At 41.3% G+C, this 12,152-nt stretch overlaps 1 protein-coding gene across 1 annotated transcript in view; it reads left to right on the top strand.

Annotated features, from left to right (window-relative positions):
• The window catches only part of plrdgb (PITP-less RdgB-like protein), a 67,341-nt gene that overhangs the window by 46,792 nt on the left and 8,397 nt on the right, over positions 1-12,152 (top strand). The window contains exons 8-12 of the mRNA XM_046868512.1: positions 4,726-4,913; positions 5,790-5,932; positions 6,482-6,652; positions 7,895-8,029; positions 8,578-8,726. Coding sequence (XP_046724468.1) covers positions 4,726-4,913; positions 5,790-5,932; positions 6,482-6,652; positions 7,895-8,029; positions 8,578-8,726 — 786 coding nt within the window. The remainder of the gene's footprint in view (positions 1-4,725; positions 4,914-5,789; positions 5,933-6,481; positions 6,653-7,894; positions 8,030-8,577; positions 8,727-12,152) is intronic.

The raw sequence follows: 12,152 nt of genomic DNA, 5'->3' as shown, positions 1-12,152 counted from the left end.
TATCGCCGGCTTTCTACCTTATCATATCTGTCTGGTTTTGTGCTTTATCTAATGTTATAGCTGTCGCCTTTGACAAGCTCTCGCTTCTTTTTAAAAGTCAAAGCACTCTGACCTTTTAATCATACCTTCTACCAAGTTGCCTTGTGTCCTGTCTTTATTCAAATAAAGTGTTCCTTTGGGAAAGAACTGCATCTTTGTGGCAGTTTAATCAAATCTGCTATGATGCTAAAAAAAAAATGAAACACAAGAGAATGGGCTCGAACATTAGCACGGTCTTTACATCTCTATTACATCTCCAGAGGTGTAATGCTGACACCAGCATGAACTCTTGAAGACATCAAATTTTGGGTATAGAAATAAAACTCATTGCCCCGTTAGATCATAAAAACATGTTTCTCGTATTGAAGACGCATACCAGCAGTATTTGGATGATACTGGTAGTAAAAAACATACAGGGAGTGCAGAATTATTAGGCAAATGAGTATTTTGACCACATCATCCTCGTTATGCATGTTGTCTTACTCCAAGCTGTATAGGCTGGAAAGCCTACTACCAATTAAGCATATTAGGTGATGTGCATCTCTGTAATGAGAAGGGGTGTGGTCTAATGACATCAACACCCTATATCAGGTGTGCATAATTATTAGGCAACTTCCTTTCCTTTGGCAAAATGGGTCAAAAGAAGGACTTGACAGGCTCAGAAAAGTCAAAAATAGTGAGATATATTGCAGAGGGATGCAGCAGTCTTAAAATAGCCAAGCTTCTGAGCGTGATCATCGAACAATCAAGCGTTTCATTCAAAATAGTCGACAGGGTCACAAGAAGCGTGTGGAAAAACCAAGGCGCAAAATAACTGCCCGTGAACTGAGAAAAGTCAAGCGTGCAGCTGCCAAGATGCCACTTGCCACCAGTTTGGCCATATTTCAGAGCTGCAACATCACTGGGTGCCCAAAAGCACAAGGTGTGCAATACTCAGAGACATGGCCAAGGTAAGAAAGGCAGAAAGTCGACCACCACTGAACAAGACACACAAGCTGAAAGCGTCAAGACTGGGCCAAGAAATATCTCAAGACTGATTTTCTAAGGTTTTATGGACTGATGAAATGAGTGAGTCTTGATGGGCCAGATGGATGGGCCCGTGGCTGGATTGGTAAAGGGCAGAGAGCTCCAGTCCGACTCAGGCGCCAGCAAGGTGGAGGTGGAGTACTGGTTTGGGCTGGTATCATCAAAGATGAGCTTGTGGGGCCTTTTCGGGTTGAGGATGGAGTCAAGCTGAACTCCCAGTCCTACTGCCAGTTTCTGGAAGACACCTTCTTCAAGCAGTGGTACAGGAAGAAGTCTGCATCCTTCAAGAAAAACATGATTTTCATGCAGGACAATGCTCCATCACACACGTCCAAGTACTCCACAGCGTGGCTGGCAAGAAAGGGTATAAAAGAAGAAAATCTAATGATATGGCCTCCTTGTTCACCTGATCTGAACCCCATTGAGAACCTGTGGTCCATCATCAAATGTGCGATTTACAAGGAGGAAAACAGTACACCTCTCTGAACAGTGTCTGGGAGGCTGTGGTTGCTGCTGCAATGTTGATGGTGAACAGATCAAAACACTGACAGAATCCATGGATGGCAGGCTTTTGAGTGTCCTTGCAAAGAAAGGTGGCTATATTGGTCACTGATTTGTTTTGTTTGGTTTTGAATGTCAGAAATGTATATTTGTGAATGTTGAGATGTTATATTGGTTTCACTGGTAAAAATAAATAATTGAAATGGGTATGAATTTGTTTTTTGTTAAGTTGCCTAATAATTATGCACAGTAATAGTCACCTGCACACACAGATATCCCCCTAAAATAGCTAAAACTAAAAACTACTTCCAAAAATATTCAGCTTTGATATTAATGAGTTTTTTGTGTTCATTGAGAACATGGTTGTTGTTCAAATTAAATCCTCAAATAAAATTAATCCTCAAAAATACAACTTGCCTAATAATTCTGCACTCCCTGTATATACTATATCCAAATAGGTCTGTGTGTAGTGTGTAGGTGTATATAGTGTGTGTGTATAGTGTGTAGGTGTATATTGGGTGTAACTGTATACAGTGTGTGGATAGTGTGAATACAGTGTGTAGGTGTATATAGTGTCTGTATATTGTGTAGCTGTGTATAGTGTGTGGATAGTGTGTAGGTGTATATAGTGTGTGTATAGTGTGAGGCTGTATGTAGTGTGAGTATAGTGTGCGGCTGTATATAGCGTGTGTATAGTGTGTAGCTGTTCATAGTGTGTGTATAGTGTAAGAATAGTGTGGAGCTGTATATAGTGTGTTTATACTGTGTAGGTGTATATAGTGTGTAGATGTATATAGTGTGTGTGTGTGTGTGTGTGTGTGTGTATAGTGTTCAGCTGTATAAAGTGTGTGTATACTGTGTAGGTGTATATAGTGTGTAGATGTATATAGTGTGTGTGTATAGTGTTCAGCTGTATAAAGTGTGTGTATACTGTGTGGGTGAATATAGTGTGTAGATGTATATAGAGTGTGTATACTGTGTATGTGTATATACTGTGTAGATGTATATAGTGTGTGTATAGTGTGCAGCTGTATATAGTGTGTAAATACTGTGTATGTGTATATAGTGTGTAGCTGTATATAGTGTGTGTGTATAGTGTTCAGCTGTATATTGTGTGTGTATACTGTGTATGTGTATATAGTATGTAGATGTATATAGTGTGTGCATAGTGTATATATATAAATATATATATGATCTTTAGGTATAAATAGTGTGTGTAGTGTGTAAGTTCATATAATGTTTGTGTATTTGGTGTGTCGGTGTATATTGTGTGCATATAGTGTCTAGTGGGTGTTTAGTGTGTGTTTAGTGTGTGTATAGTGTGTGTATAGTGTGTAAGTGTATTTAGTGTTTTGGTACTAAAATAAATGCAGATGTGAAGTATGTGATGATAATTGAGCAAAAATTGCAAAAAGACATCACTGTAATTAAGTTTCAAGATGATTTCAGGTAAAGTCATGATCGATTGTTTGATGAAACCCCGGTTTCAATCTACCTACTCAATTTGGAGCAATTATCATGGTTGAAATGAATTTTGGACCCCCCTCCTCGCACTTCCCTCAGCAGACTCACATATAATGCAGGTACATACACGTGTCTCAGTTGGCAACAGCGTCTTCCCAAGCTGCGATTCCCAGCAGTCCGTCTGCCTGGCCACTTTGTTCTGATGTTTTAATGAGCACTCGGCCACCTGCGCTGTGCTGCGGGGGGCGACACATAAAGCAGACGCTGCATTATCGGATGATGCTGCACCTGATATGAGACTAAAAGAATGGATTCAGGTTCAGACTTAAAAGCCAGATCGTGTTTTTCTCATTTCGGTGGAGGCTTTTATTCAAAGCTCCAGTCACTGAGGTTAAACTGAGCAGCTGAGGTTTTTGCGGCAGGGTGGCAGTGGCAGCTGTGCGGGACATGCACTCATCATCATAACCTTCTGATCACTGGTCCACAGTCCTAATCAAGTGCTTAGCTCAGTAGTTGAAAAGTTAAAAGGCCTTTGGTTTGGAAGGTTGTGTGTTTACGTCCCAGTATGGCTGAAATGCCAAGGCTGGGCTCTAAAGTGTAAAACACTTACCAATCATGTGGCAGCAATTTATTTACATATAAGGAATTTTGCAGCTGCTTTATTCTGAGTGATTTACATTTACCTCAGTTGAGGATTACAGGTCTTGCTCAAGGACACAGCCATGGCAGTTTTGTGGTGATCAGAAGTTCAGAAGATCTCAAATCACATAAAATGCCAAACTATGGGCTTCATCAGCTGAAGAACAAATAGGGTTCCATGACTTTTAAGAAAGAACAGGAGCAACCAGTGGACACATTGTGACTGAGAGTGGATGTTTGATTTTGAAGGTTGGAGAAAGGTCATACGGTCGGCCGAATCTCAGATTTTTGCAGCATTGATGTACAGACCACAAGTCTTCAGCCATTTTATGATGCAAACTATTGCAACGTGGACCAAAGTCTCGACGGAATGTTTTTTAACATCTTGTGGAATCCATACCATGAAGAAGACGAAGATGAAGATACCATGGCTGGAACCCCCAACCATCCAATCAGTAACCTAGATCCTTACCGCCTTGAGCTACCACTGGCCAAACACTGAAGCACTGGCAAAATGCTTCCTAAGTGATGTGATGTGTTTACTCAGATTTTTCGGGGTGAGAGTAGCTCTGTGACTAAGATGCTGGACTTTTGATCAAAAGGTCATGAGTTCCAATACCTTCACCACCAACAATAAGCTGCCACTGCTGGGGCTGCTCAGTTGCATGAATGAGATAATTATAAGTCATTCTGGATTAGAATATCTGCCAAATGCCATAAATGTAAAGTGGGAGCAAAAATTTGGATTGTAATCGAGTTCAAAATTTACATTTATGGCATTTGGAAGACACTGTTATTCAGAGCGACTTACATTTATCTCATTCATACAACTAAAGAGTTGCGGGTCAAGGGCCTTGCTCAAGGACCTAGCAAAGGCAGCTTTTGATCTGTGATTGGAACCCATGACCTTCCGATCAGCATCCAACATCTTATCCACCTGAGCAACCACTTCCAATAGCAAAGTGGGACACTAGCGATGCTGTAACAAGTCATCAAAGCTGTATTTATCCAAGAGGACATTTTTCCCATTTGTATTTGATTGACCACTCTTCCTAGGAGAAACCTGGACTGGTGAGCAGTCTGAGTCCCACTCTGAGTAGCAGCAAGCGTCTGAGTAAGAGCAACGTTGACGTTTCATCACCGTGCGAGCCGGCCCGAGGCCTCCGACGTCCACCCATCCGCAAGCAGAGCGACTCATGCGACACGGACATCGCCGGATGTCAGCGGGACGTCTTCTTTAGCAGGTCGGACGCTCGACTCCTTTGTTTGAGCTCATTAAATTATTTCTGTTGAACGGTGTCTGTTTTTCAGTGTTCACAATGTCATTTATACATTGTAACATTCTTTAGGACACACTGTACAGACAGAAGTATTGGGGCACCTGACATTTCCATCCATATGCGCTTGTTCTCCAAACTTCTACCACAACAATGCTGAAAGCACACTACTGAGTAGAACGTCTTTGGATGTGGTAGCATAAAATTTTCTCTTCACTTGAAATAGAACTAAATCTGTTCCAGCATGAAAATTTCCATGTGCACAAATCTAGCTTCATGAAGATATGCCTTACATAGGTTGGTGTGGAAGATCTCCTACTATAGGGCTCCAAACACTAGTGAATACCTTTGGGATGAATTTCTTTACGCTGACTGCACTCACGGCCTCCTCACATCATCTATATTAGTAATATTGATTTTACTTGATTCTGAATAAACCTGAATAAATCTCCACAAAATCTAGTGGAACACCTTTTCAGAAGAGTGAAGGTGTGAAAAGCAAATCCTATACATTTGTGTACTTTGTGGTAAGAGTTTGTGGAAGAAGCTCATATGGCGGGAAAAGTCAGGTGTCACAATACTTTTGTCCCTATTGTGTATTCCTATTTATTTTAACTTGTGGATACATACCTGATTGGAATCATTCTGTTTCATTTGTTGTTCCTCACACAAATAGAGAATGGGGGATGATATTCTCCAGATGTTGTATTCAGAATTATTACTATTAACCTCTATTGCCTTTCTGCTCTGCGCACTTGGTGCTGAATCGTACTCTGATGATACATGTTCTTCCTGTTATTGTGTTTCTGTGATGTTTTTGATGTTTTTTTGTTTCTCTATCAGTCTGTCTCAGGATGAGCAGATGAGCTCAGTACAGGCTCAGTATCCAGGCTGCTTCGACTTTGAGGTTTCAGACTGCTTTCTGCTGGGCTGCCCGCTAGGACTGGTGCTCGCCATGAGGAGAACCGTGCTGCCGGATTTTCTGAGTAAATAACACCCCAAATCTCTCTCTCTCTCTCTCTCTCTCTCACACACACACACACACACACACACACACACACACACACACACAGGCACACAACATGCACTGATGTCAAAGGAAAAGAACAAGGCGGCTTGTGTTTACAGACTAAATCCCATTTTGGCTCTTCAATGACTGGATACCTGACAAACAGAGTTCATTTAAGAAGCACTAGACTCCCCCTACTGGTCTGTCCTATTCTCTCTCTCTCTCTCTCTCTCTCTCTCGCTCTCTCTCTCTCTCTCTCTCTTTCGCTCTCTCTCTTTCTTTCTTTCTTTCTTTCTTTCTTTCTTTCTTTCTTTCTTTCTTTCTTTCTTTCTTTCTTTCTTTCTCTTCTATCTTAATCACACAGTGAGTGCAGTCTCTTCTCCCACTTATATAACAGACAATATCTGTCTGTTTGTCTCTCTCAACACAGAGAATGGTCACGGTGTGTTAATTTGGTCTCTCTCTCTCTCTCTCTCTCTCTCTCTCTCTCTCTCTCTCTCTCTCTCTCTCTCTCTCCCCTCCCTAGTTTCCCAGTTGCGTCCAGCCTGCTCACAAATCTTCAATCTGTTTTACCCGTCTGACCCATCTGCCTCACGTCTGGAGCCCCTGCTGTACCCACCTCTCACTCAGCTGCCCCCCTTCACTGTGCCACGCTACCAGCGATACCCCCTGGGCGACGGGCGCTCCACTCTCATCGGTAAAAATCCAACAGGCATTGTGCATGATATTTTTCAGACATACTCAACATTTTCATTGCGATATATAATCTTCATTATAGTCATATTTAGTCCTTTTCCTATTGTAAGAGATTGTAGATATTTTCTACTCATCTGCTCAGATTTGTACATACCCACCCATATTCCATATCTTCACTTATTTGTGTCTGCGAGTCCAAGAGGGCAAAACTGACCGTGCTCTCAGAATGGGAGGGGCTAACAGTTTCACTCCTGTCAGTCACAGTGTCTTTAGCCAATCATGGCCATTTGTGAGCTGAGGTATGCAGAAGAGGACAGAGAGCGCTGTTCTTTATTGCATTATTCTTTCATCTGACACAGCTTGAGTTGCTGAGAAATTTATTATGAAGGTTTTAGGTATTTAGCTAGCTTTAGCATTTTTACGGAGTAAAAACAAAAGACCTTCACCCCTAATAGCTGCCTGTTCAGCTGTGTTTCATACGTGCACATCTGAGGCTCATTTCTGACTCCATTAATGCATGTTCGAGAGAAAACGCAATAATCGTTAGTTTTTACTTAATTAGAAAATTGGTGCATCATTTTGTAAATGCGGGAATTAACTACTCGTTTTTTCTTTCTTTCATTCCGATCTCGTTTTCATACATCGAGCGACAAGAGTGATTTAGTTGGGGGAAAAAAAGAAAAAGTTCAGGAGATGTGTGTTGATAGACTGAAAGGCAAGTTAATTATGTAAGAATGTGGGAATTACAGTGCTGAGCTTACTGCTGTGAGTCACTCCCAGGCTTTGGCTGTCTCTATCTCTCTATTCTCCCTCCCTCTCTTTTCTCTCTCTCTCTCTCTCTCTCTCTCTCTCTCCTGCACAGTAGAAGATCAGTATTCCGTAGTATTGCCAGCAGCACTTTAAGCCAGAAAATGTTCCCATATTAGGCTCTCCTGAATGGCCAGACAGGTAACAGGCATCTTCACATGAAGGTTAAAGCACAAATGTTTCTGCAGGCCAGACCCTTCCTCTTTTGCCCTTACATGTTTTTACCGTGCCGGCATTATGCCTGGCTTCCGAAGCAGAAATATTTCCAATTTCAAACCCATGGAATAACATTTAAAGCATATATATCACAGAGTTTTGTTTGAGGCCATCAGGATCTTCTCTTTATACTGTTATACTTAACAGAGTGTTCTGCCAGGATCTTTCTTTCCACTGTTTATTTCTTTTCTCTCATCCTCACCCGTCTGTCTTTCTCTAGCTGACACTGCGGTTAAACAGCCGTTGGAAGGAAGCACGGAAATAGTTCAGTCTGGATGCTGCAAGACAGTGAGTGATGGGACGTCTTCGAACACAGAGGCCAAGGACAGTCAGACGGGATGCACAGTCTCACAGCGTTAGTGTCCTCCTTCAGACAAACGATCCGACTTAAGACGATCTCTTTATAAATTTCATTTTAAAAAAAAGTCATTGTAGTCAAGTTAGGAACACTGAATGGACAAAGGTTTTTGGACACCTGACCAATTCCGCATTTAGTCCCCATTTGCTGTTATAATTAGATGTTCCACTAGATTTTGGAGCGTGCTTGTGGCGGGTGGAGACTGAGGAAACCTGGGGTACAGTCAGCATACCAATTTATCTAGAAGGTATCCAATAAGGTTGAGGGTTGTCAGAGATCTAAAGCAGGAGATCTACCACATCTTCCAACCCAAGTAAAGCAGATCTTCATGGAACTGACTTTGTGCATACAGACATTGTCATGCTGGAACAGGTTTGGGTCTCCTAGGGAAAAGTTCATGCTACCTCACACCAAAGACATCATTTTTGTTTTTTTGGGATAAATAAACATATGGCTGGATAAGTCAGGTGTCCCAATAGTTTTGTAAATATATTATATATACTTTTGTTGCACCAGTTTCATTTTCACTCATTCTTTTGTTTCAGTGTGTAGCACCTGGTGGGGCATTAAGCGCCTGGACTATGTGCTCTACTGCCCTGACGTGCTCACGGCGTTCCCCACTGTAGCGCTGCCTCATCTGTTCCATGCTTCATACTGGGAGTCTACAGATGCTGTGGCCTTCATCCTCAGACAGGTCACTCCACACCTCCAGCTAAGACTACCTAAATACACAATTTAGCCAAAACTTAGTGGACACCTGCTAATCCCACCCATGTGTAGACATTTGCGTTTACATTTCCGGCATTTGGCAGACGCCCTTATCCAGAGCGACTGAGCAGTTAGGGGCCTTGCTGAAGGTCCCAGCAGTGTCAGCTTTGTGTATGCTGGGATTTGAACTACCTCATGATCCAAAGTCCAGTGTTGCAACCACTAAGTTTCCACCTCCGGTGCTTTTGTTTACAAAGTGAGCTCAATGAAGACACGTTGTAGTCAAGTTTGATGTGAAAGAACCCGATTGTTCTTCACAGATCCCTGAAATCGCACTGAACCAGACATCAGAAAGTGATCTCACTAATGTTTTAGGGGCTGAATGAACACAAATCCCCACTGCCATGCCTCGGAATTTTAGTGGATAACCTTCTCAGAAGAGTGGAGCTCATTGAAATGGCAACAAATCAGGGAAGTTGAAGTGTCATGCTTGGGTGTCCACATACTTCTGGTCAGACCGTGTATCTAAGAAAACTAGACTCGTTTGTAAAAAACATTTCTGATACTCACAGCTTTTTCGAAACGTCTCCACCATCTCGCTGTTTAACGTCTCACTTTTTGTCAGAGGTTTCTGAAGAAATCACATGCACCCCGGCTCAGGAGATTACCCATCATCACACCTTTTGTGCCGTACCCAAGTGCGCAATACTAAATGGCCTAAATACCTCACTGGCTAGAAATAGTGCAGACGGCTGCGGTCATGACAGAGTCTGTCCGATTAATGACCCTATCTTAATTCGACTCTTTTTCCTGCCGGCTTGATGACGCAACATCACAATTGCATTGTGCAATGTGTTCTTTCGGAGTCATGTTCTTTTTTTTTACACTTTGTGTAGTGAAATCTCTTACGTGTGATAAACCTTCTTAAATGTAATGCAGGATCCCAAATGTCTTTCTGTTCACTTTGTTTGCTTCCTACAAACGATAAAACAGAATAGCACTGGAACGTCATGATACCGTACACCCCAATTACATAGTATAGAACGTATTCCTTTTTATTTCTTTTCATAGTCCGAGTTAAAGCTGTATGATATGAAAGAAATGATCAGACAAAAGAGCTTTGTTTTGCATTCAGACCTTGCTATATAGCATTACAGAGCCACTTTCGAGACACAATATAAACAAAGGTTTGTGGACACCTGACCATAAGGTTGGTATGGGCTTTTTCCTTTTGAACAAGATGTTCCTCTAGATTTTGTGGAGATTTGCTCATTCAGCCACAAGGGTGTTAGTAAAGGCAGGTACTGATTAGGTGAGGTGAGGATACCTGGGGTGCAGTGGGGGTGTAGGGTGCAGTTGAACAGAGCTGAGGTCAGATTTTCCATTCCAAACCAAGGAAATCATATCGTTATGTACAGGTGCATTTTCATGCTGGAACACGTTTTGGTCTTCTAGTTCAAGTTAAGGAAAAAGTTCATGCTCCCGCATCCAATGAATTAGTGGTTATAATTTGAGGAAGAAGAACACGTGACTGGAAAAGTCAGGCGTCCTAACGCTTTTATTCATATTTTGTATCCAACCCGAATCTGTAGAGATTTAACATCTTTTTTTTGGAATTGTAATGTCACATGGAGATTTGGTTCCTATGTTGGAAAAGAGGACGAATACGATCCTTACATATTGGATAAAACTAGAATGCAGTCTACTTTCACAAGTTGTACAAAATGGGAATTCTGAAACCTTTGCTTTAAGGAAAAACACCACTGTGGCATTTCATTCTGCGTTTCATTCGTGAGACCCAAATATTGCACTAAATTAGCACTAAAAAGTCCACAACTCGTGGGATTTTTTAAAATGTCACACCCGTATAGTTCATGTCATTTCATTTCTGAGCAGGAGAAAATTGCAAATGAGTGTTAATGGGAAAGAAAAGTGCTTTACATCCTACAAGATGAGCCGTGTGCTGGGGTTATAATGGAGAAGCACACGAATCGAGTGCAATGTGCAAACCGAAATATTTGGTACGTTTTCCTTAATATAATATTAGTTAGTGTGGTGCTGTATTCCAGGCAGGTGCAAGTCAGGCCTAAAGAATACATTCATGTGAGTCTGGTGAACAAGAGCATTTTAAGACAGAATGAAGCGACTGGTCAAGGATGATCTTCTATTCCTTTTTAGTTCTCCCTTCTTCTATTCCCTTTGTTCTTTTCCTCATGCCTCTTTCTATTCAGAGAAAGAAGAAGCCTAAGGGTTGATTTTTTTCCCCTCTTCCTTCTTGACATTGCCAAGGTCAGCGGGAGAATGCATTCATTTGAGGTTTTTATAGTATTTAATATTGACATCTGAGGCAGTTGCGCTGCTTGCGTCACAAATCTCTAGCTCTCTCTCTCTCTTTCTCACACACACACACACACACACACACACACGCACACACACACACGCACACGCCTGCATCAGCACAATCAATTTCCCAAAGTCATCTGAAGTCCTTCTCCACAGCTGCATAGATTTCCATATCGTTAAGACAAGGCTGAGATTCACAACCTGTGTGATGACGTCTCAAAACAATACTCATATAATACACCTATAATAATACTCCTATAATACTCTTATAATAACACTCCTATAGTAATGCTTTAATACTCCTAAAATGCTGCTTTCTGAACAAAAGCGGACGAGAAAAGAAATACACGAAGGGGTCTTGAAATCCAGTCACCCCACGGACTATTTCTGGAAACTCGCACTCCTTTATTTAGCCGCTATAGAGATAGAGAAGGGCAGAGATCATTTTTTCTCCTAGCAGAAGGGAGAATTGCTCAGATTAAGGATGAGGGCTTGAAGCACAAGGTCCTTGGGAAGTGACAGTGATGAATGAGAGACAGACAGAGAAAGGAGAATTATTGTAATGATAGTGATTGGTGAATAGTGAATAGTGATTATGCAGAAGCAGCAAACGAACAGATTTGAATATCAGAGTGTACAAAAGGCTTTCTGAGATTCAGTCTGTACTGTAATGACAGTATTGACACAAATTCTACATGTGTAAAGATGTGTATTGGAAATATAACAGAAGTATAATAGAAGTGTATGGGAAGTTTAATAGAAGCATAATGGAATTGTAATGGAAGTGTAGTGTAAATGTATTGGAAGTGTACTGAGTGTGTATTAGATGTGTATTGTGAGTGTATGAGAAGTTTATTATAAGTGTATGAAAGTGTATTGGGAGTGTAAGAGGAGTGTCCTTGAAGTTTATTTGGAATGTATTAGAAATGTATTATGATTGTAATGGAAGTGTATTGAGGGGTGTATGCAAAATGTATAGGATGTAAATTGGAGTTGTATTGGAGGTGTATTGGAGGTGTATTGGAAGTGTATTGGGAGTGAAATGGAAGTGTACTGTGAGTGTATTGGA

The sequence above is a fragment of the Silurus meridionalis genome, chromosome 15 (genome assembly GCF_014805685.1).
Source record: "Silurus meridionalis isolate SWU-2019-XX chromosome 15, ASM1480568v1, whole genome shotgun sequence".
NCBI lineage: Eukaryota > Metazoa > Chordata > Actinopteri > Siluriformes > Siluridae > Silurus > Silurus meridionalis.
Note: the sequence above shows the minus strand (reverse complement) of the source record. Positions and strands in the feature narration are given on the sequence as shown.